Genomic DNA, 25839 nt, shown 5'->3' on the forward strand with positions numbered 1-25839 from the left:
GCTCTGGACACTCAGTCTACATTATTGTACTGTATTTTCACAGTAAAACACTAGAGTTGAAGCAGATTATGCCGTCAGGTTAGAGAGAAGCCTCCTCAAACACACTCATTTACACCACAGATATAACCTCCAGAGTCTCCATCATGATGATCTGATCTAGTGGACTGAGAGCGGCTGAAACACTGAGAGGCGTTCACACACAGCACAGAGGAGGAGGAGGAGGAGATGATCAACATGTCCTCCTCTGATGATCACTGTAGTCCAGTGTTCCACATGTGCTGTCATATAGAGTGTGTGTGTTTAAGCTGGGGATGAGCTGATACACTGATAGCCAGATGTAGGATCCACACACACTCATATAAATACACACATACAGATCAATATTCCTGCGCACGCGCACACACATACACACCCACACAGTGTTACAGCTGATTCAGGATCAGTGTTCAGTTGATGGAGAACACACATGCAGCACATGTCCAGCTGGTGTCTGTGTGTGTGTAGGAGTATTGATCTGTGTGTGTGTGTGTGTGTGTGTGTGTGTGTGTGTGTGTGTGTGTGTGTGTGTGTGTGTGTGTAGGAGTATTGATCTGTCGGTGTGTGTGTGCGTGTGTGTGTGTGTGTGCGTGTGCATGTGTGCATGTATCAATATGCATGTGTGTATGTGTAGAAGTATTGATCTGTATGTGCGTGTGTGTGTGTGTGTGTGTGTGTGATTGATCTCCTGATGGCCTCACTATCAGCAGCTCACAGTCATGCATGCGCAGTATTGACCATCAGCTCACGCCACTGCTGTGTGTGTGTGTGTGTGTGTGTGTGTGTGTGTGTGTGTGTGTGTGTGTGTGTGTGTGTGTGTGTGTGTGTGTGCGTGTGTGTTACTCTTCCGCTGATGTCTGATTATGTGTTATTGTATTATTATTATTATTGCTGATGTGTGACTGTGTACGAATGTGTGTGTGCATGTGTGTTGTTCTTCCACTGATATCTGACTGTGTGTGTGTTTGTGTGTGTTTGTGTATTGTGCAGTTGAGGCGGATGCAGGAGATGCTGCAGAAGATCCAGGAGCAGATGCACACACAGAGGGAGGTGTACGAGCACATCTGAAGAACACACACACACAGAGAGAGAGAGAGAGAGAGAAGAGAAGATGTATGAGCACATCTGAAGAACACACACACACACAGACCACCACAGAGATGTATGAGCACATCTGAAGAACACACACACACACACACAGAGGTGAGGGCATGCACACAGGCTGGTATTGGTCATTTATGAGGACTCTACAGGTGTAATATAAGCCCCCTCCCCCATACATACCCCTAACCCCGCCCTCACACACCTGTGGATGATTATTAATGTCATACACACCTGGTTAAATATGATTTTAAAACTATTTTAAATAATGAGGACACAACTCTTGTCCTCATAAACCACCATATTCACCCCGGTGTCCTCATAAACCACCATATTCACCTCTGTGTCCTCATAAACCACCATATTCACCTCTGTGTCCTCATAAACCTACACACATGTGGATGATTATTAATGTCATACACACCTGGTTAAATATGATTTTAAAGCTATTTTAACTAATGAGGACACAACACCTGTCCTCATAAACCACAATATTCACCTCGGTGTCCTCAAACCACAATATTCACCTCGGTGTCCTCATAAACCACCATATTCACCTCGGTGTCCTCATAAACCACAACATTCACCTCGGTGTCCTCATAAACCACAATATTCACCTCGGTGTCCTCATAAACCACCATATTCACCTCGGTGTCCTCATAAACCTACACACATGTGGATGATTATTAATGTCATACACACCTAGTTTAAATATGATTTTAAAGCTATTTTAAATAATGAGGACACAACACCTGTCCTCATAAACCATTATATTCACCTCAGTGTCCTCATAAACCATTATATTCACCTCAGTGTCCTCATAAACCACCATATTTCACCTCAGTGTCCTCATAAACCACCATATTCACCTCAGTGTCCTCATAAACCACTATATTCACCTCGGTGTCCTCATAAACCACCAAAACCAGCACACACACACACTCAGGGGTGAGCTGAACGCTGCCACTACAGATGCCGGAGAGCTGTGGTGAGGAGGAACGGCACTCTAGACAACAGTGTAGACTGTAGTGAACAGTTTCTTCTGTATTGTGTGTGTATTTGCGGTGGTGAATTGCATTATGGGATGTTGATCTCTGCTCTGTCCTCTTGTGATGTTGAATATTCAGCTCTACAGTTTAACAAAGCCATTTTAGTCATTAATAATAATATAAGCAATAATATCTGGAGGAATGAGTGTGTAGAATAGCAGAATATGTGCTGCAGTTAATGACATGGTTTCTGTAGTGTAATATATCACACACACACACACACACACACACACACACACACACACACACACACACACACACACACACACACACACACACACACTATTACACATGTGCACTTTTACACACTGATCATGTTAAAGGTTGCTGGAGGAAAGATGAATGTCCCATAATGCAGTTCAGCAGAAATAACCCAAAGTAAAGCACCACCTCCAGACACTGCTGCTGTACAGGTGTGTGTAGCGTGGGTCCGTTCCCCCCCCCCACTGAAGAGTCTGTCATCATGTCCTCTTCTGTTCAACACTAATGAAGATATGCTGAAGAAGGCTGGAAACCGGTGACCGCTGACCTCCACAGGGATTGTCTTCTCTGGTGTCAGTCAATGGTGATTTTCTCCAGCGTTCCTCAGAATATCTGCATTAGTGTTCAACAGAAGACAGAAACTGGTGATGAGGAAATGTTCCAGTCCTGTAAGATCAGTTTAGTCATGTGACTGCTGTCATATACGCTTATTTCACGCGGCCGCCATTTTAAAGAACCAAAGCGAGGCTGTGGTAGGAAGAAACGCAGAAGTATAGGACCAGCACTGTAAACATTGCAGTGACATGCTGTGGACTACAAACCTCCAGCTGTTGCCGAGATTTCAAAATACAGAAATGGTGTAAATATCACCTTAATATCAGCCAGTACGTTTAATTTAAACAATTAAAAGCAATTTAGCATCAAACAACATCACAAGCTCTGTAAGAGTAATATGCTCAAGTGTCCTCCTAGGCTTCAGTTCATGGCAGCAGGTAAACAGAGGGGACGCTTCCCTGCTTCAGCCTATGTAACTCGGTGAGCGATAAACACTGCAGTCCTCTGTAGCACACCCTCGTGTTGTCCCGGTACTGAAGTTTTAAAACAGTCTAATTCCCGCTAAGTTAAAATTGAAGCGCTGCTGAGCGCGGATGACTTGACTGATCTTCACGGCTGCTTCGCGATCCAGTCTCCATGTATCTTGTGTTTGCACTCAGCTTACCGCTCTTCACCCAGTGCAAACACAGATACACGGAGACTGGAGCGCAAGCGCGAAACAGCCATAAGGACCAGTAGAGTCATCAAGCAGATCGCTCGGCTGTGTGTGTGCTCAGTAAACAGCGGAGGGTGAACTGATGACCTTCTCGGCCAATCACAAGCATATCTGTTGAGCACGTGAACACAATGGCCAATCAGCGCTGTTTTAAGAAAGCCATCAACAGTGCTTTAAATGTTAACAGGAAATGGACAAATTTTCTTTTAATTCAGTAACATGACAAGTCTAATATAGTGAAAGAATCAGTTCATTAACTTGAGTTTGATAAATGGCATCTAAAACGTGTGTTTGGGAAAGAAAACGTTGGCTAACTAGTGCCGTTTCCCTTAACTTAGCTGAAAATGAGCTCTGATATCCCTTTATATTTTCACCATTTATTCAGAACGGAGCTTCGGGTCACTCAGAAGGCGGTTAAATGATAAATTTGTGTCTCTTTCTATTCGCTGATAAGATATACAGCCAAGTACACAACGTTCTAATGTAACTCCCAACGATACTTCCGGGTTTCTTCCCACCGCAGCCTCGATTTCGCTTTTAAAAATGGCAGCCGTGTGAAATCAGTCTATATGATGAGCTAGTAATGAAGGATTATCATTAGCAGTCATAGCCTCTAGATGGTGGTGATGAGGCCAAAACCCAGCAGAATAATTCCCTGTTAGATGCATATAGAGAACAGGAAACCAGCAGCGTCCCACATCATCACCACAGAAGAAGTTTGTTCAAAGTTTGTGAAAACACATCAGTAAATCCTGAATGCAGATCAGCGGCGTCTCCATCACTGACCGACAGCAGCTGTAGATGAGGCCAGCGTAATGCAGTCACACAGGTGTGATGTTCAGTACAGGACAGTTTCTCCAGCAGATGTGTTGAACACGTTTACAGCAGCTCACGCCAGAGCCACACTCTCAGTGAAGGGACTCTATTCTAGATTACTCGTTTACGTCACTCGTTTCTCAATACTTGAACATGCACATTAACACCGGCTGATGGAGACCTGTGTGTGTGTGTGTGTGTGTGTGTGTGTGACCTCTCTCTCTCTCTCTCCTCTGCTCGAGCGTCTCTCCAGCTGATTGTCTTGTACACCGGCTCCATATCAGAGGACACACACGGTGGATTATTTAATTCTGTTGTTGTTGTTTGTTTGTTTCTATGGTGTGTGTGTGTGTGTGTGTGTGTGTGTGTGTGTGTGTGTGTGTGTGTCTTTATTTTCTACAGTCCACATTAATTGCATCAGATGTGTGTCTGCGTTTGTTTGTGTGTCTTCTGTCAGAGCTGTCTGATAATGCATTATTTTTTTAAATCATGAGATGTTATGGTTCAGGTGTGTGTGTGTGTGTGTGTGTGTTTGTTTCTGCTCATCAGTCTGCGCTGTAAATGAAGCCCCGTATAAGTGAGTAATCCAGCATGGAACTGTTGAGTTGATTGTAAATGATGAAGTAAATAGACTGAGTGTAACTGAGGAAATTAAGTTCCAGCAACAGCTTTACTCACTTTAGGTCAACTAGTGGCTTTACAGTGCATATGTGTGTGTGTTTCTGAGCTTCTGAAAGAAGTAACACACACACACACACACACACACACACACACACACACACACACACACAGCTGAGGAACTCCTGCTATTAGTGATGCTGAGCAGACTAATCCCCTGATTAACAGAGCTGTATACGCGTGTAGATGATGAATAAAGATGTTTCCTATGACGCTCTGCTGGCGTTTCTCTCTCTACACACTGATTCCACATGTTGAACATTTCCTCAGATCAGACCAATAATATCTATAGTTATCAGTGCTGTTATTAATCACATCCCTAATCACTTCATATTTACAACACACACTGCTGTAGTGTGTATATCCATAAATGCGTGACTACAGTGTCAAATATCTTAATATTTATGATCAATCTCATCCAAAGTAAAGCTTGTTTTGACATTGTGTGTGTGTGTGTGTGTGTGTGTGTGTGTGTGTGTGTGTGTGTGTGTGTGTGTGTGTATTTGTACATATATAAACCCTAATCACCGATATATTATTTAAATAGGAACGTTTATCTTGTCAATAGTCTTGTTGTGTCCTCTGTGTGTTCAGTATGTGTTCATTTCTCCACTCATAATCATAATCATGATCAATTGTTTTGGGTCAATATTGAATATCCAGGGGCAGGGCAGAGCAGAGAGAGGCCGATCCACCAATCCAGATCCTCCATTCAAAGTGGATCCCCCAATAACCCTTCAGATCTAATAGCATGAGGCGCCCCCTGGTGGTCCAGCGGTAAAAGCAGGAGGTAAAACTTGTGATTGTTTGAGGACTTCTGCTTCAGTTTCCTGTTGGAGAAATGACCAGGAGTAATAAACAGTCAATCTACTGGCTCTACAAGCCCGTGTGTTCATGACTACACAGCAGAAGAAGAAGATCAGGAAACAGCAGTTTCAGCATCAAGCAGCAGAGGGAGCTGATTCTAGAAATCAGTGAGAGTGAACGAGAGCGGAGGTCTGGAGCCAGAAATAACCCAGTGTCTGCAGCCGCTCATACATGAAGAATAAGCTCAGTATGGAGGATCAGCTCTGTGTGTGTGTGTTAATGTCAAATACATGAAGATACTTTACCAGAGTGATAGCAGGAGAGAACAGTAAAACACAGGAGATCTGACGGGTGATCATCACACGCACACGCGCACGCGCACACGCACACGCACACGCACACGCACACACACACTACAGTGATTAATCAAGCTGCTGTATACTGATGATCTGTGCTGGACACCACTGACCCTCTGGACCCGCTTTATCAGTGTGTGGGAGTGTGTGCGTGCGTGTGTGTGTGTGTGTGTGTTTGTGCAGCGCAGAGACCCCTGAACCTTCAACACAATCAATGACCGAGTCCCCACACACCACCGCCTGCTTACTTTGCTTTACTTGACTATACTTTGCTTTAGCTCATCTCCAGCTTTCCTTCATCTGCAGCGTCCAGCAGAAGCTCCTCTATAACAGCACACACTCCTGCAGAACACACACACATGCCGTCTGCAGAACACACACACACGCTCCTGCTCTTTTATACGGGCCTCTGCGGTGTTTGCCTTGTGAAATGAGGACGGGTGAAAGGTCGGGGTGTTGTAAGCGTTGTAGTTTGGCAAGAAAGCGCTGCCGTTTACCCCAATTCAGCTCCTGTGTTCACTCTCACAGTCACTAGAGGAAAACAGTGCAGTCAGCAGACACACACACACACACACACACACACACACACACACACACACACACACACACACACACACACACACACACACACACACACAGCAAAACTTCTGCACAACATAAGGAGAAACTCTCCTCATCTTGACTCATTATTTCTGAACACTGGACGATATGTTCTGCTGACTGATTTCAGAATCGTCTGCTATTTGGACGAGACGCAGACACAGACTCTGAGTGAGAGCAGCGTTTATTCTGCGGAGCAAGACTATTACATTTACATCTTATTTTTAAATAATAATAAATAAATAAAAATTCTACTGAAGGATCAACGTTTGACTGAAAAACTCTTGATTATCAATCATTCATTCTCCTTCAGCTTAGTCCCTTTATTCATCAGGGGTCGCCACTGCGGAATGAACTGCCTACTATTCCAGCATATGTTTTACACAGCGGATGCCCTTCCAGCCGCAACCCAGTACTAGGAAACACCCATACACACTCATTCACACACACTCATACACTACGGACAGTTTAGTTGATCAATTCCCCTATAGCACATGTGTTTGGACTGTGGGGGAAACCGGAGAACCCGGAGGAAACCCACACCAACACCGGGAGAACATGCAAACTCCACACAGAAACACCAACTGACCCAGTCGAGGCTCGAACCAGAGACCTGAGTGCTGTGAAGCGATCATGCTACCCACTGCACCACCGTGACGCCATCTTGATCATCATCTGAAAACACATTTCAGCAAATGCACAGAAACAGCCAGACATTAATCAAAATGTGCATTATACATTAGATAGATGATAGAGAAAAGCCTAGGCTGCACATCACATCACACACACACACACACACACACATCACAACATTGTAAGGTCATTCCTGTTCTCAACACTTTCAGGTGTTATTTTGTCCCATTCTTACTGCACACAAGTCTTAAGGTGGACAACAGTACGGGGTCTTCGTTGTGCTTCAAAATGTGCCACACATTCTCTATCGGAGACAGGTTGGGACTGCAGGCAGGTCAGTCTAGTCCCTGTCTCCTCTTCCTCCGCAGCAGGACTCTGTAATGTGTGCTGAATGTGGTTCTGCATTGTCTTGTTGAACTCTGCATGGGCGTCCCTGGAGAAGAAGGCAGCATATAGAGCTCCAGAATCTCTCTGTGCTGTTCAGCATTAATGGAGCATCACAGAAGAGCAGGTTACCTTTGCCAAAGGCACCGACACAACCCATCACAGACCCTGGCTTGTTGCTGGTAACAGGATGATCCTTTTCTTCTTTGGTCCGGAGCACACATACAGAGTACACGTCTCCACTGTGTGATGGTCCATCCCAGATGCCTTCGAGCCCAGAGAAGTGGAGGGCGCTTCTGGACACTGTTAACATAGGGCTTCCTTTTGGCACATTACAGTTTTGACTGGCGTTTGTGGATGTAAATCTGTATTGTGGTACTTGACAAAGGTTTGCCCATGTGGTGATCTGGCTTATAGATAAAGAACTGGACCTTTACTGATGCTGCTTTAGTACCAGATCATAATCACACTCACCTGTGTCTCATCACATCATTATTCAGCAGGTCACCTGATCACTGCCCTGAACTGCTCCTGTCACTGTTTCTGGAGTGTGTTGCAGCTCTGAATGACAGGAGAGGATGGAGATTTACACATGAAGTGAAGTTGAGCAGACAGAACAGCAGATATTGTGTGTTCATATCGTCTGCCATCAAACACAAGTCACAGCACATCTGGAAATCACTGCTTTCTTTTTAATTTGTGTTTCCCACACTTTCTGATTAGGGGTTTAATATATCCATATCCATGCTGAGCTGAGCATTATCTGTGTTATCAGCCTGAGGAACAGCAATACTGCGCTCATCAGCTCTAAATACACTCAATATACAGCTGCTGATTAACAGGGACTCACACACACAGCAGACACTCTGCACAAACTGCTCGCCAAGCGTACCGTTGACTGTCATATTAGGAATCATCAGTAAAACTGAACAACAGCTGTGTGTGATTTCATTTCTGAACATCCAAATCCCACCAAATCTGCTGAAGCTCACGTCTGCTCCGAGCCCCTAACCCGGACTATCATCAGTCTATGGCGATCAATGATTGGCTTCTGTACTAAAGCGGGCTTTATTCACCATATAGCGATTGATGATTGGCTCCTGTACTAGTAGGCGGGCTTTATTCACCATATAGTGATTGATGATTGGCTCCTGTACCAGTAGGCGGGGCTTTATTCATCATATTGACCGTTACACTTCAGTGTTGACTTTGTCACTTTACTTAGTGACTTTTCAGACCCCCCTAGTGACAAATTTTCAAAAAAGCGACTAGCGACAAATCTAGCGACTCTTTTGTGCGTTACTGGACTTTTTGTATAGACTCAGGTGTGCCCATACTGTACCGCCCCTACTCTCCTAAACCAGCTGCAGGTGATGCTGTCGGCCCCTCCCCCACTCCAGAGCACTGACAGGCGGCCTAGTCCTCTTACAGCAGTCTCTCTCCCACCTGCCGATCAGTAATATGCAAATTGGCGTATGACGTAATCTAGCGACTTTTCGGGCAGAGCCTAGCGCCTTTCATTGACAATAGTTGGCAACACTGTAAAGATACGAGTGACACATCGGGCGTAGTCTAGCGTCTTTGACTACAGTATCTGCAGTAGTAGTTCTACAGCAGCTGCGGTAACCCAACACCTATAGTCATATAAACAAATGAGCCTATGGAGCCGTTCCACAAGCCTGTTCTGATGCGTTTATCGGTCATCAGCATCTTAAATCCTTAAAGGTTTTAATATTTTGATTTTTTAAAAACTTCTGCACATTTATTTGCATTTATGAATGTATTATATCATCTTCAAAATACAGAAATCGCATGAGCGCTTGTGTGAGGTGTGTGTGATGCAGCGTCTATGGGACAGCACAGTAAATCTGACATTATTCTCCTCTGGCTGTCGTCATCAGTCTCACACTAGTGTTTTCCTCTTTCTGAAAGTCTTGATCACACCATCCTGGAGTTTCTCTCTCATCATTCCAGCAAATCAGATTGTTAATAAATTAGTTGTTGTGCTCTCCCATTCACTGCGCTCTGAGTTTCAACACTATGACCACTTCACTACTGAGAAACACAGACATGTGAAAAGGGTCCATACTGTACATGTTACACTACAATACAGCAGTTTACTGTAGTAAAACTAAAGCATAATACAGTGATTATCACTTCACTATGTGTGTTCATCAGTGTTGATCTGATCTGTGTCTGTGTGTGTGTGTGTGTGTGTGTGTGTGTGTATTGAGTGTTTTAAATGCTGATGAGCGCAGTACTCCTGTTCCTCAGGCTGAAAACACAGATAAAGCTCAGCCTTCACACGTCTGCATCAGTGGTGTAGTCGGGGCTATAAACACGTATACCTAGTATTCCTACTTTTTTCCACTAGCTGTTTGGGTATTACAACTTTTGAGGATCAATAATTGCGTATACCCTTGGTATATTGTTTTGCTGATTAGACTTCCCCTTTAACTGTATACCAAATTTTTAACTCTCATCCTAATTTGTTGCAATTGGTGCATTTTTGTTTATATTTTGCACCATTCCCCGCCCCCTGACCACAGCAGCTGTGAGAAAATTTTGTGGGTTTTTCGAAGTTAACTGAATGATGTCTCGCTGAAACGTTCAGGTAACATTATAAAACAGCATGGGCGGGTTGGGTGGGTAATAGTACAGCACCTTTTTTTTAGGACTACACCACTGGTCTGCAAGATACAACGCGCACACACACACACACACACACACACACACACACGCACGCACGCACACACACACACACACACACACACACACACACACACACAGCAGACACTCAGATGTGGAGTTTTCCAGACTATGTGCAGAGCTCCAGTGTGTCCTGTAGTTATTCTCAGAAATATGAACACTGGATTATGAATCCTCCCCTGACGGATCAGCTTGATCAGAACACTCATTGATTATCATCTATCATCATTATTCTTCAGCAGATTTCCCACACTATGATCATCATTCAACACCTGATCACCTTTATTATGATGACTGATTATCTGCTGTGTGTGAATAAGATCAGCTCAGAATAAGTATTTTCATGTCATTCTAGTGTGTGTATGTTCCTGTTACACTTACTGAACATTATTAGACATTATTTCACTGCAGAGATCTGAAATATTAAAGCAGACGCTCGACCGCTGATAGATCATCACTACTCTACATGTGGACAGCACAGTGGGACAGTTTGCTTGATTTGTCTTTGTCTTCTTATATTAATGAAGCTTACATTAGATCAGCGCCACTTTACTAATACACCACCAGAACTGCTCCACAAGTCTGTTCACATGAGCTATGATATCAGAGACAGATATGATATGATGAGCTCTAGTACTATACACTGTAAAAAACAAATCCTTAAAATCTACTGTAAAAACGGCAGCTGTGGATGCCAGTACTTTACCGTTAAAAATACGGTACAAACCGTAAAAGTAATGTCTCATTTTTACAGTAAACTACTGTATTATATGAATTCATAGAGGTAATATGTCTGTATTTTGAATGACCAACATCTACACATCTTTTGTTACACAGTTAGACACGTTAACACAGCCATAAGCAGGTGGTGATAAGGTATGAACCAATGCTCATCTCAAACAACTTTCCCACAAGCCGAACAGTGTATCAGTGTATAGAAGATGCTCAGTGTCATTCACACAGCTACTGAACACCAGTATGGTCACACACATAACATTAAAGTCATGAAATAAACACTGTTAATCAACATTAGAGCTAGCATAAATCTCTAATGTTCATCACTGATGGGGAAACAGCTAAGAAGATCCACAGTAATGTCAACAACAAGCATAACAACTGATGTGCCATACAGGGAATTTACGGTTATTAGCCGTATATATATTAAGGACACACTGTTAACCAGGTTACGGATTTGTACTGTAGCATTTTTACAGTTTTTTACCGTTGAAATCACGGTCATTTAGGATTACAGTGTAAAGCGAAATAAAGGAGTCCAGAATCACTGATTGTTGACCACAGCGCTTCATACTGAGAACTATTACAACACACTCCTGACAGAGCAGAGCTGGACCCCACGGCCCCCGAGAACACACACACACACAGCAGTTTCAGAGAGGACAGTCACACACACGTTCACATGAAACTCTGCATTGATTTTCCACTGAGCAAGTTCCACTGTTTGCCTGATTATTTACTTAAACTCCTACTCCTACTGATGAGCTGACACACACACACACACACACACACACACACTGCTGTCCAAACATGCAGAAGGCAAGCGTGCATGTTCAGTCTTCTGTCATACATGTTTGATCCCATTGCAAAAATCACCAATAAATTAAAACATTAATTAATTAAATTGAACACCTCGGACTAAGAGTACCAATGCCGTAATCACATGATTCAGATTTCTCTACATGCTGTATTCTAAAACATGAGTATCTGTTGCACAGACAGCTGAGACGACAGCATTAGCTGTGCATTGGTTTATTACATGTTGTGCTAAATAAATATCTTTAATAAACGGCACATTATAACTGTTAAAGGCACAGTTCACCCTAGAAATGCTCATTTATTCACTGTTTACTCATCTTGAAGCTGTTTCAAACCTTAGTGAGTTTCTTTCTATTGTTAAATACACAACATTTATTTTGAGTAAAGCTGAAAACCGGTCACCATTGACTTCCATAGTAGGAAAAGCCAATACTGAAAAAGTCACCGGTTTCAGGCTCTAACATTCTCCAAACGATCACTCATAAAGGTTTGAAACAAGTGAAGGCTGCGTAAATGATGACAGAATTTCAGTTTTTGTCCAAACTATTCCTTGAATGATAGAGAGGTCAAAGGTCATGGTGAAAAAGCTGCATTTAAATACTATTATTTACATTCCTGTGTCCTCTTCCAAGAACAATATGATTCAATCATGAGCCAAAGGTCAGTCCGAGCACACAGATGGAGCCGTTTGCATGCACCAACATCTTCATACAAAATGTATGAATATATATATATATACTATAGAGGAAAGAACACATGCAGAACGATTCTAAATAAACAACAACACAGCAGATAGCCTGAGCTGAGGATTGAGGAAATGACTTTATTTTAAGGTGCAATTCTTGCCAGTCATTAAACTCCTACTTTGCTGCTTATTAATAGTTATTAAGGTTGTAGTTGGGTGTAGGATTATGAATGTTGAAGAAGATCATGCAGAATATGTGCTTTATAGGTACTAATAATCAGCCAATATCCTCATTATAGGCAGGTAATACAGTAAACTACTAGTTAGAGTGGAGAATCGGTAAACTAAAGTTCTCCCATTACTTGTTTTCCACAGCCACTATTGAAGCTAAACCTTCATTAACACACACACACACACATACACAAGTCAACATCTGAAGAGGATCAAGTACATTGTCCTACACCGGTTTGATCATACTTTGAATATTGACTACTGTATATGTGTGTGTGTGTGTGTGTGTGTGTGTGTGTGTGTGTGTGTAAAAGTGTAACAATACCAGTAAATTTGGAGCTTATGGGGACATTTTTAGGGGCATGAGGGGGGGGGGGGGGTCAATAGAGTTATTGATATTCCAAACGTATCAATAACTAATGGAATGACTGCCTTTTGCCTTTGCACAGCAAAACTGTTCAGTGTAAATATCTCTTTACGATAATAAGACCCGGACATTTTCCACCTGATGAAAGAATTCTGAATGATGTGAGATTTGGTCTGCATGAGTGTGTTAGAGAGGTTTTATAATCAGAGTAGATGAATGTGTGTGTGTGTGTGTGTGTGTGTGTGTGTGTGTTTGCGCCCCCTCATTGAGCACTGATCTTTGCCCCCAGTGAGCAGGCTAGGTAGGGGTTGAGGGTCAGTCCTCCTCCTCTCGGTGTGCAGTATAAGAGTCTCCCGCCGGCCCCGAGTCTTCAGTCTCTTCCCAGACCAGCCACATCCACAGGTAGGCAGTCCAGCGCCGGCACACACACAGGGGTGCACACTCGGGGATATGTCTATAGTCTTTACTCAGTTCAGTTCAGATCACTTTTTACAGCTTAAAAAAGTGCAAGGAGTCATTGGTTTTCAGACTCGAGAGTCAAAGAGTGCTTCGGGAGATCTGATCAGGTATTTTAGCCTGACGGGCACAGCAGTCTTGGCCTGAAGTTTTCCAGATAATCCGGGATTTCAGATTATGCAGCGGTGGACAGCTAATCTGGTTGTGAAGCCTTTGTAACTCTGTCTAATCCAGGATGAGGTCGGTCTAATAGGCTGACATCTGCTGTGGGTAAAGCCAGGCCTGTGCTGTCCTGTAGGGCTGATATCTGTGAACCACTGACCCAATACACAGAATTATGCTCAGTCACACTCTGGGTTTGGGTTGTGTGTCTCAAACCTGACTGTTCAGTCTATATCTGATATTCTCTTTGCTGTTGTGTGTGTTTTACACAGATCCATGATGAGGTTCGTAGCCCTCGCCCTCACGGTTTTCCTGGCAGGTATAACAATGCTTTACTTTTCTCACTTTCCTATTCAACTCAGTCAATTGATTTCCAGATTAATGAACCTCATTTGCACTGGTGTGGTACATTTTCAAAAGGTACACATTTTCTAAAGGGTCCACATTGATATATATGTTAGTGTTAGTGTATATCTTGGAGTTTGAGGTATTCATGTAGTTTTGAGGGACCCGTTTATCCTATTGCATGCTCTTTGAATAGGTCCCACACCAGTGACAGCTCTCGTACCTTTCTTTCTGAGATTGAAGAGTATATCTTTTATTGATGGACTAATGATGCTTGTTGTGTGCAGGTTGCCAGGCCCGGTTCCTGCAGGACGAGCCCCCATCGCAGCTGGAGCATGTGAAGTCTGCATTGCAGGTTTATGCAGATCATCTGAAGCAGGCCGCACACAAGTCCCTCAATCACCTGGACGACACCGAGTTCAAAGACTACAAGTAAGAAAGAGCAGAGTCAAGAGCAGACCATGATATTCACCCTACAACATCTACACTGTGCCAAATCTGTCCCTGTAGTGGCACAACAGCTTATCAATACAGCAGAACCCTTCAAGGGTCAACTCTGTCCATTACTGACCCTTACTTTTGCATAATTAGAGCCATAATATTCTATATTAATAAACGCCATTTTAGGAGGAAGAACTCTTCCCTATTGAAGTCAGAACGGTACAGTTGTTCCCTGTTTTTGAGAGTTCATTTGAAGAGATATGAAGTGCTGTCTGACAATTGTCTTCTTTAATTTTCTTCTGTCTGATTTTATTCCCTGCCTTTAAAATATGGGTAGCACATTTTGATCACAAAAATAAAGTTTGCATGAATGAAACCAGAATAAACTTTGATATGGACCATCCTAACCCACCCCTATCCCGAACCTCAACCTCAGAGCAGTTCAACCACAGTGTTGGTAGCATAATCTAAAATCTGGGCTTTCAGAAATAATTATTCCACTGACAGCTGCACTTCTCCTTCTGTGCAGAGTCTTCCTGGGCCAGTCCATCGACAACCTTCATTCCTACTTCCAGAACTCATTCCAGGCCATCACTCCTCTGGGCTCTCAGATGATGGAAGTCACCACTCCCATCCGCGAGAAGCTGAACAAGGACATGGAGGACCTGCGCAAGGAGATTGAGCCCAAGCGCGAGGAGCTCAGAGCCGTGCTGGAGAAGCACTTTAAGGAGTACAGCGACGAGCTGAAGCCCTTCATGGACGAGTACCTGGTCAAGCAGCGCCAGCACATGGAGGAGGTCAAGGCCAAGCTGGAGCCCGTGGTCCTCAGCCTGAAGGAGAAGATCGGACCCAACTGGGAGGAGACCAAGTCCAAGCTGATGCCCATCCTGGAGGCCATCCGAGGCAAGGTGGCGGAGAACCTGCAGGAGCTGAAGACCCAGCTGGAGCCCTACGTCCAGGAGTACAAGGACCAGATGGAGAAGGGAGCCATGGAGTTCAGAGAGAAGGTGAAGTCTGGAGAACTGAGGAAAGAGCTGACAGAGCTGGGAGAGCAGGTGAAGCCACACTTCGAGGGCATCTTCAAGGCCCTTCAGAAGTTTGCCAGCAAGGAGTAAACCAACCGTTTTTTACACCATCCCATCCTCCCTTATCCACAGCTTCACTCAGAGCATAGCTGATCTTTTCTCTCTCTCTCACACACACACACATACACACACGCACACACACACACACACACACACACACACACACACACACACACACTCTGATTTAGGCCCGTAGTACACTCATATGCACTTTGTACACATGACCACACTCACAGACACACACATTTGGGACTTGCGTTCTCTCTAATGGGCAAACTCAGCTAAGAATCAAAGAACACTGAATCCTGTTCATTCAAAAATGCCTAGCAAAATCCCTTTGTTAAGCTGCTTTTGTTCAAAACTGATGTTCAATGTTCAATGAAATGAAATAATAAAAATCATAATAAAAACTTTCATACTACTTGTTCAGAGTCTACATGTGTCTCATTACTGAGGTGTTTTGTTGAACATGTATGGGAAACGTATTCAAGCTATATATATATATATAAATATAGGAAATATTCTTATTATTTTAATGCACAAATGTACAACAACCCTCGTGACCCTTAAGACAAACAGACTCCACACTTTTCTATATTTTAGATTTGATTAATGAGTTGATTACAGAAACGTGTCACCGCCAATCAATAGATCCTGCTGTCGTGATCTGTTACTTATTACTAATGATGTAAGATGGATGCGGCGGCTATATTAGTGTCCTCAGGCTACAGACCATAATGTCAACACCTAACCATAATTTAGCCTCAACATATTAATGAAAAACTAAAGTCGTACAATTCAGTGTCGGCCAGTTAAAACTCACTAATGCAGTTTCATGAACATCACCTGCATCAAGTGTTGAGGAGTAGCTAGCAACAAGTAGCTCAGATACTAGCTTAGCTTTGTTTTTCAGTACCTTTTTCCAGTAACTAGCAACATGATGCAATGTAGCTTTACAGGGAGCTAGCTACTTATGATGATGCAATAGCTGCGTTTCCACTGCTGCGCTTAAAGCGATCGAGCCAGGGCTAGTCACATATCCACAGTCACTTCTGGGGCCTGATCGGGCTAAAGTGGGGCTGCCTCTGGGCCAGGGGCCGGCCTTTTTCAGTCCGCTGAACACCTTGGGCCAAAGAGGGCCAGCTGAGGCTTCGGGATGGAGTGAAAGCCTATATTTTTTGAGTGTCTATATTTATTGATTGTTTGAGGGTGTCTACCAAATTGAGGATGAAAACAGCAAGTCATTAAAGGAGAAATTCCATGGTTTTATATTATGGGTTGTGTGCTGGGTCATTGCCCACAAATTAATGTTGAGACCACTCGATGCATGACGCCAGCAGGCAATAGGCCAAATGAATAATGAATTAAAATGCATAGGCCTATACGTATAGACATTTAATGTGATGTACAGTGACGTGTCATTTGTTAGCTGTGGTTGTCTCCATGTTGATCATTTCCTGATGATAATGATGGAGCGCTTTATCTGCATGATTCTGATTTGACTTTCTTCTTCCCCTTGAACTGGGCGGGTTGTGTGATGTTTGAATTGGGGGCGCTCTGGGGGCGGGGTTTTCACACTACGCTGCAAGCTATTGGTGCTACAATAAAAACGTGACATGATTTCGGCCTCGCTGCTTAAGCTCTCGGGCTATTGGCCTGGCCCGGGATGTAAGCCCTGGGTCAGCAGTGGAAATGCAGCTATTGTAGCTATCCTAGTAGCTTGCTACTTATGACACCATGTTGTTTTTCAGTCACTAGCTACTTTTTACCAGCAATAGTGAAGAATCTGAACAACAGTTGTACATTGTACAGCGTCACTTGACAAGATTACTTACTACAATAGTATAATACAGCCATCACTGCTAAATCACACCTCTAGTGGTTTGATGCTTATTTATTTGTTTTTTACTATTTATTAATGATATTTGCAAATAATATTTTTCAAGAAACATCATTTCACTTTAGTCGATAGACTTTTCTAACAAAGAATGTTGTGCAATACCTTCAATCACTTTACCAAAATGGAGCTATTTCCTATTTCAGCTTCTCCAACACCACAAGATTTAACACAATGACATTTGAATATGTGACGTGATGGTAAAAACGGTCATCATGCATAAATGCACATGGAGGATTATTAGGAGATGCATCTTCAGGTTTGTCAGGGCCTTAAGGCTGGGTTGCGAGTGCACATGGAGAGCTTTTGAGTGTCTGAGAGAGGAAAGGTCACAGCAGTGACCCCTCAGCATCAGGACAATGGCGCTGAAAGTCCAGTCTTCTGCTAGAACTGAAACACTGAAGCATCGATCAGCCGGAGGATTCTCCTGTCCACAGGCAATCACGCCGGATGATGTATCTGTAATTACAGAGTACGTCTGAGGCATCGTGGGTCATGGTTTGTGAAGGAGTGATATGGATGAGGTGCTGAAATACTGCATATTAGAGCTCTCAGATAGGATATAAAGGCAGGATGGAGCCACAGATGAATGGAAACGGACACGCTCAGACCTGAAGTGTACACCACTGCGCGCTGGACCAGAAGCCATGATGCATGGTAATATAGTCCTTTTGTATTTTGATTATACTTTGGGAGACAGTATTAGTATTTTTTTGTCTTGGTTAAAGGTAAATATGATTATGAAATGTTGAGATATTGGAACTTGCTTTGAAATGATTCCAGAGAAGAAGTGTTTTTCCCTTCATTTCAAAGTTACTGGAGGAATCTCTGTATTCGCTACTAATCAACATTATAAATGATTTATGATATGTCATTTATTATTATTATTATTATTATTATTATTATTATTATTGTTATTATTATTATTATTATTATTATTATTATTATTATGCATTATTATTTGATAAAAATAAATGAAAAATGGTCATATTGAAAAATCCAGAAGTTAACATTTGAAGGGGATCAAAAGTTTTTCAAAATTGTCCTAAGACAAGAATATGTGATGCTGAATAGTTTTAGGCCAACTTTGATGAAAGGTTGTGATTAAATGTTGACTACTATATTTAAATTTTAGAAACTTTAATGTGTAAATACAAAAAATCTAAGAAAACACTGAAATCATGAATGAACAGCCCAGAGTCCTGATCTAAACCTGATTGAAAATCACAGTTCTGGTTAGGAAAAGAAACAGAACAGAAACTAGTAGTTTGCTCTGGATATGACCAGTCATATTCACTGGGAGAAGAGTCACATCTTCTGGGAGACTAGTCATATTCACTGGGAAACTAGTCATATCCACTGGAAGACTAGTCATATCCACTTTGAGACTAGTCAAATACACTGGGAGACTAGTCATGTCCACTAGGAAACTAGTCATATCCACTGGAAGACTAGTCATATTCACTGGGAAACTAGTCATATCCACTGGAAGACTAGTCATATCCACTTTGAGACTAGTCAAATACACTGGGAAACTAGTCATATTCACTGGGAGACTAGTCAGTCTAGCTGGTGATCTGTGTGTGTGTAGTGTGTGGTCTGTATACATGATCGGTGTACTGTACGTGTGTGTAGTGTGTGATCTGTGTGTGTGTAGTGTGTGGTCTGTACACATGATCGGTGTATGTGTGTGTAGTGTGTGATCTGCCAGCAGAAGACAGTCGCTCCTGCAGTAAAGCTCCAGAAGTGTCCAGCGTCAGGGTTCAGCTGGAGATGCAGAGTCTGTGGAGGCAGTTTGACCAGCTCGGCACTGAGATGATCGTGACCAAAGCTGGAAGGTTTTCTTACACTTACTTTTGTGTCATTCCATGTTTACAGTGTCTGATGTTTATGAGGAATGCTGGAATCTGCTTAGAAAACCAAACACTTCCATGATGATTTAGGGTTCGAGAATTGAACTCTGTCAGTACTGTACTGTAGATCAGTCTAGACTGTGATCAGTCAGTGGTCTACAGCTGTAGTCTGGTGTTTTTGGCTGCATACAGACGGATGTTTCCCACGTTTCAAGTGCACATTTCAGGCATGGATCCTGCAGCAGAGTATGTTCTCCTGATGGACTTTATTCCTGTTGATGACAAACGATACAGGTACAAGAAACTATTTCAATTTAATCTATCTGTTGTTTAGCCTACACTTGATGTCTTACAATAACCACAATACAAACACAAATCTTGTGGCACACTCAGGAAGTTCAGCAGAATTAAGGTAATCAAACCTGGAGGCATTAAAATATGTATATTACTCACATTTTACACAGCATTGATGAACCATAATATTACAACCACCTCCAGTCTAGAGGACCGAGCGTGTTTGGCAGTATACAGTATCAGTTCAGAGCAGTATATATACCACCTCCACCTGAGGACCGGCTTTCAGTCACTAGATTGTTTAGAGTCAGAAGGAAAAAAGATGATTTATCACACTTTGACAAAGGACACATTTTGATGGCACATGATCTCTGGAGCTCGGTCTTCAAAATAGTACACATTGTGAACTGTTTATAGTTTATCTGTATCAGAATATCTACACACAATGAAGCATCGTCCAGACATTGAGCAGTGATCACAGCTCCTGCAGGGCCACAGTGCAACAAATCACCAGCAGACACAACAGTGGTGACCAGGACAATGTACCACACACAGTCCAGTTTCAGACTTCTGCATACTGGTCTGCATAGCTGAACAGCCTGCTGGCTCCTCCTGGAACCTGCATGTCATCATTAACCATGGAAGGAATCATTAATCAATCATAGCCCGTTCAACAAGATCAGATTGTTGACAACTAGAATTGACCTGATCAGATGAATTAAGATTTGTGTGTCTCTGGCACCTTAAATCACTGTTTGGTGGACATTACTGTTCTTCAGAAATATTCCCCCATTACCCCCCCAACAAAAAACTATCCCCCATGATCCTATACCTGGCAACAGGACAAAGTGAATCATTAAATAGTTGAATGTTATTCGTTACCTCTGCTAATGCCTTCACCTCCCAATATATCTGACATGAACTGATGAGTAGCAGGTATTTACTACTTCACCACCAGCCAATAATGTACAGGAATACTGGAGCACTCTCTGTTGACACTATGGTACCAGGTATTATATGTGGGTGTCGTTTTGTGAAGGTCCTGGACATTCATAATGGCTAATCTGTGTATATTGTATTTAATTAGCAATCTGTTTGTTTTCTGGACGTTTCGGGAGATGGTTCTAGATGTTCTTGTGTGCAGGTATGCCTTCCACAGCTCATCCTGGCTGGTGGCGGGCCGTGGAGATGTAGCGGCTCCAGGACGAGTGCACTTCCACCCGGATTCCCCTGCACGTGGAGCCCAGTGGGTCAAACAGACGGTATCTTTTGACCGGCTCAAGCTCACCAACAACCTGCTGGATGACAATGGCCATGTGAGGCTCTTTTCCAGCATGTCAGTTCGAGTGTAGGTTCTGAGCCATAGTCTAGTTCCAATGGGTTATTTGACACCCAAAAGCACCAGCTCTGAACCAGGAAGAGTGGCTTCTAAGTAGCACAAAAACATTGCTGGGCTATAAGCAAGAACAGTCTGCATCAAGGGCTGAGGGCAGGGTTACCTTGACCAATGAGACCCACAGAACCTCTTTTGATCTGATTCTGATTTCATTCTCTCTTGTATTCTTCGCCAATACGAATCACGATGGGATGCACAGACATGTTATTATTGTTCAGCATCTCTCTGTACCAACTATGGAGCTCTGCACGAACACGTGGGACTCGCTGTGTTTGGATGCTAATTTAAATTTGCTAAAATGATTGACTTGTTGATGCCACATTTGTTCGGCACTTCTGTTTGAGTTCTGAGAAAGTGCAACACATGCTCACTCGGGCTGATGCAGTGTCTTTGTGTCTGCAGATGATCCTGAACTCCATGCACCGCTACCAGCCGCGGCTGCATGTGGTGTTGGTGGACCGCAGCAGGAACAGTCAGCGTTTTGCCCACCGCAACTTCTGCACCTTCAGTTTCCCTGAAACACGCTTCATCGCCGTCACTGCCTACCAGAACCACAGGGTACACACAGACTACACACAGCATGACACCAGAACCACACCAGTCCAGAGAAAGGCAGTGCAACCTTGCCAGAGTTAGACAGGTCATACACTAGACACAGTGAAGTGACAAAAACTGACAGCTTTACACAACATCTGCATCGCCTTGTCTTGTCATAAAAGCCATCTATGGCTGTGTGGGCTTTACAAAACATCTGTAGGATACACAATCTTTCCTATTCCTCTCCATATGCACCAGACAGTTTCCAACAAACCCTTCATTATAAAAACTCAAATAATCAAAATAATAATAAAAACAGCTAAACAAGCTAAACAAGTGTATACTAGCTATACCTTTATCTTTATTTCTTTACTGTGTCAGTCCAGTGTTCAGAGTTCAGTTCAGTTCAGTTCAGTGTGGTTTAATCTTCACTGCTGAAAGTCCAAACACTGAAGAGCAAATCCATCCATGTGCAGCTCCACAAGTCCCAAACCAAGCGAGCCAGAGAAGGAACAATCTTCACCAATTGACCAAAGTGAAGGAGAAAACCTGGAGAGAAACCAGGCTCAGTTGGACACGACCATTTCTCCTCTGGCCAAACTTCCTGTGCAGAGCTGCAGTGTAGGCGCTGGAGGCTGGAGGACGCTGGACGTCCATCGTGGAGAAGCTGCAGTAGAAGAGGTCACCGGGTGGTGTTCAGGCTGGCCCATGGGATCAATACGGAGACTCGTCTGTCACTGGGTGGTCTGTAGCATCTATATATTGATGCTGGTGATTTTAGGTGCTCCTTTTATCCTCGTGTCAGGGACGGCCACTTTGTTGTTAAGTGTAGTATGATGATGAGGTTTTAGCAATATGGGGTGGGGGGGGGGGTTACTTTGTAAGTTGCTTTGGAAAAAATCGACAACTAAACAATTAAATGTCATGTAAATATGTCTAGTCGGATTTCTAGATTAATTCAAATGAGTGAATAGTTAAAGCTGTAATGCAGGGTCCGTCCTGGAGGGCTGGTGTCCTGCAGAGATTATCTACAACCCCAATCAGACACACCTGAACCAGCCCATTACCCTCTTACTATGGATACTAGAAACATCCTGGCTGGTGTGCTGAAGCAAGTAGGAGGGAAACTCTTCAGGACACCAACCCTCCAGGACAGAGGTTGTGTACCCTGATCTGGTGTCTGACAAACTCTTCTGCTCCAGAATAACCTTTCAGGACAAGCTGAGTTTCTCCAGATTTGCCCCGCAGCGGCCAGAGAAACACTCTGACACAACATAAATGAGCAGAATTAAACCACATGAACATCTGACTGGGAGTCTGATAGTGATCTAGCAGAGATGAAGACAGTACAGGGAGGACTCAGAGGTGACCCTTCATGCTTTTCTGCTCCAGATCACACAACTCAAGATCGCCTGCAACCCCTTCGCCAAGGGCTTCCGGACAGCAGATCCTGAGCACAGGGCAGATCTGAACAGGTGATTTACTTTAAACACAAGTCATGTCCTGAGCTGAGCTCTGTGTGTTTGGTTTAGTTTAGTTTGTTTAGTGTATGAAGAGCTGAGCAAAGTTCTGTACACATACAGCAAATAATAACTATAGAAGACTGAGGAAATACAAATAGCTAAATGCAGCATGCAAACTATTAAAACAGAGGAGAAAATCAGCAACACTTCCTAAAGGCACAGGAGATTTATAAGTGTGTGTTCTGTCAGAGCGTCGTCGGTGGGCCAGACTGATCCTCCAGCTCTGTGTCTGCCCTGGAGTGAAGCAGCGTCGCGGAGTGGAGAGTGCCAGCGTGAGTTACTCTGTTTACTGCATATACCACAGCTCACACAGAAGACTATCAGCATTGATAATCTCACAGCTGTAGCCAGGGGCGCAGACAGCGATTTTAGGCCCTGTGCCCCTCTAATCATTAATTACATTGGGTGGTGGAACTCTTGTCTTCAGTTATTTCTCATGAATTCTTTCACCCTTTAGTCATGATTGGTCATAATATCTGCTTAACTGGAACATGTACAATACCCTCATCATGTGTGTTTTCTGCAGGTCGCTCAGACACACACCTGCAGCCGGCCACCGCTGGGCCAGTGATGGACGCCGCGTCACACACACACCTGTACACACCTGCTCCAGTGTTCTTCAGTCTGCCCGGACAGTGGGACGTCCTGACCCGAGCAGAGCGAGACCTGACAGGATGAGACTCCACATGTCCAGCGTGTCTACACCAGTCTGATGACATGTTAAAGCTGATCCTCCAGGACTCAAATGTTGCTCTTTCCCATCATCCATCAGAACACCAGACGCTCCTCATCACTGAATTCAGAATCACACACACACACAGATCCATTCAGCATGAGGAGACAGCATCATACACCTGTCCACTAGAAACATGTGTGTGTGTGTGTGTGTCAATGTGCCGAGATGTGTCTGTGTATAAATCTGTAACCACACTCCCACATGAAATATACCAGAGTAATGTATAGTAAATACTGTAGTGTTCTGAGCCATACTATAGTAAAGTGCTAGAGTTAATCTGCTGTGGTGATGCTACAGTCGCTATGCTAACAACAACTACAGTAATATACTCAAATGAGCCAGTACTATAGTATACTGCAACTGTAGGGTATATTACACTACAATACAGCACAGTTTACCGCAGTATAAACTGAAGTACACTACAGTATCTATTACAGTTGGTCAGTTCACTACAGTCAACACTACGTTAACTACAGTGAAGCATTCAATAACAGAGTGCTAAATACTATAATACAGTAAATGCATCTATACACTTGACTACACTATGCTTTAAGAACATTAGTATTTACTATGAATTACTGTAGTGTTTCTCACGTGGGCTGATACTGCTTGTATTAGTAATTAAAGCCTAGTGTGTGTACTGTACTGTACGGCTGTGTCTTCATCCATCAGGACTTACCTATGAAAAAGAGGAGAGGAGGAAAACACACACACACACACGCGCACACGCACACGCACACGCACACACACACACACACACACACACACACACACCCAGTGTTTGGAGTAACTAGTTACATGTATCGGCGGTACATAATTTAATTAATAAATAAAAGTAGCAGTAATTCATCACAGTTACTGAGGTGTAAACATGTGTAATCAAATCACAGTGACTTATGAAAATATTAGATTACAGATGGGGTTACACCTCAACATGCTGAATGATCTGTTGCTTTGCCTGATTTTCTAAAGCATGACATATTTTATTAATTTGTCAAACAGATAGAGGATCCTTTAAACGATTGCAGGTTGAGTTTTTTTGTTTTAATAAATTCCAAAACTAAAATCCCTGCAATGACAGACAGTGAGCAATAATTAGCCAACAGTGAAAATACACTAGTTAGTGATAAAATATAGAGGCTGAACTCGTTAAAAACTCAAGAAAACAACAACAAAACAATTAACATTAATGCAAAAATTAATTCATAAATAATAAAACCAATAAGCAAATAATTTAAAGTAAATATGAAAAATATTAATATAAAAAACAGAAAAAAGAGAAGCACCAAATACTGGGTTAATGTTGATACCCTGACCCAAACTTTATTTCCTTCAGTCTCCTTCCCTGTTCTTTACATTTGAGACGCAGAGTCCAGAGCTTATTAAACTATGATTAACTCAATTAGGACATCACTGTTATTAACATGTCTCAGGAAACAAATATCACCAGTGTGCAGAATATATCAGTGCAAGATGCTTCAGTACTGCATTTCAGTAAAATGTGCTTTAGACTAAAAACGAGTCTGTAAAAGCAGGACAGAATGTAATACAGACGACCTTTACTAATCTGTAATTGCCTAATTTCAGTAAATGTGCTACGAGATTATCTCTTTAACATCCTCATTAGCACTTAAAAGCGATGCTATTAATGATTTTGTGCTGGTCTCTTCTCGTCGTCAGTTTTTCTACATCTGAAGAAGAACGTTAGTTTCGTTTAATTTTCGTGGTCTGATTTCCAAAATAAATCAGGTATATAATGGCAGGCAATGAAGCAAAGGCCATGGCTGTGTCTGTGCCTGGGCTGGCGCTCTTGTGGTGACCACTCAGTCCTGCAACAAACTGGAACCGCGAGACGA

The 25839-nt window shown here is 42.9% G+C and overlaps 3 protein-coding genes and 1 long non-coding RNA gene across 4 annotated transcripts in view; 3 read left to right on the forward strand and 1 right to left on the reverse strand.

The window, feature by feature from the left end:
* Nucleotides 1-1776, forward strand: part of septin4b (septin 4b) — a 41393-nt gene extending 39617 nt beyond the window's left edge. The window contains 1 exon segment of the mRNA XM_056474263.1: nucleotides 1027-1776. Coding sequence (XP_056330238.1) covers nucleotides 1027-1104 — 78 coding nt within the window. The 3' untranslated portion in view covers nucleotides 1105-1776.
* A 2828-nt stretch (nucleotides 1777-4604) lies between these two features.
* Nucleotides 4605-6453, reverse strand: LOC130242221 (uncharacterized). The gene is made up of 2 exons (XR_008838946.1): nucleotides 6045-6453; nucleotides 4605-5762 (listed from the first exon to the last, which is right to left on the reverse strand). It is a non-coding gene; the product is annotated as an uncharacterized LOC130242221 (long non-coding RNA).
* Nucleotides 6454-13606: 7153 nt separating this feature from the next.
* On the forward strand, nucleotides 13607-16168 carry apoa1b (apolipoprotein A-Ib). Its single transcript, XM_056473721.1, has 4 exons — nucleotides 13607-13660; nucleotides 14149-14195; nucleotides 14509-14653; nucleotides 15192-16168. Exons 2-4 carry the CDS (start codon nucleotides 14153-14155, stop codon nucleotides 15775-15777), a joined length of 774 nt encoding a protein of 257 aa, XP_056329696.1. The 5' UTR covers nucleotides 13607-13660; nucleotides 14149-14152; the 3' UTR covers nucleotides 15778-16168.
* A 2123-nt stretch (nucleotides 16169-18291) lies between these two features.
* LOC130241403 (T-box transcription factor TBX10) lies at nucleotides 18292-23925 on the forward strand. Its single transcript, XM_056473126.1, has 8 exons — nucleotides 18292-18301; nucleotides 19341-19482; nucleotides 19690-19791; nucleotides 20936-21107; nucleotides 21590-21745; nucleotides 23117-23199; nucleotides 23437-23519; nucleotides 23774-23925. The coding sequence occupies exons 1-8, from the start codon at nucleotides 18292-18294 to the stop codon at nucleotides 23923-23925; spliced, it is 900 nt and encodes a 299-aa protein (XP_056329101.1).
* The last annotated feature ends 1914 nt before the right edge of the window (nucleotides 23926-25839 follow it).

Source organism: Danio aesculapii, chromosome 15 (genome assembly GCF_903798145.1).
Source record: "Danio aesculapii chromosome 15, fDanAes4.1, whole genome shotgun sequence".
Lineage (NCBI taxonomy): Eukaryota > Metazoa > Chordata > Actinopteri > Cypriniformes > Danionidae > Danio > Danio aesculapii.

Bases quoted from the DNA above. Each gene is read 5' to 3' on its own strand.
- LOC130241403 (XM_056473126.1), top strand. The intron at 19,483-19,689 runs GTTTTCTTACAC...GGCTGCATACAG, and splicing joins ATCGTGACCAAAGCTGGAAG to ACGGATGTTTCCCACGTTTC. The intron at 21,108-21,589 runs GTGAGGCTCTTT...TTGTGTCTGCAG, and splicing joins TGCTGGATGACAATGGCCAT to ATGATCCTGAACTCCATGCA.
- apoa1b (XM_056473721.1), top strand. From the start codon at position 14,153: ATGATGAGGTTCGTAGCCCTCGCCCTCACGGTTTTCCTGGCAG. The intron at 14,196-14,508 runs GTATAACAATGC...TGTTGTGTGCAG, and splicing joins CCTCACGGTTTTCCTGGCAG to GTTGCCAGGCCCGGTTCCTG. The intron at 14,654-15,191 runs GTAAGAAAGAGC...CCTTCTGTGCAG, and splicing joins ACCGAGTTCAAAGACTACAA to AGTCTTCCTGGGCCAGTCCA.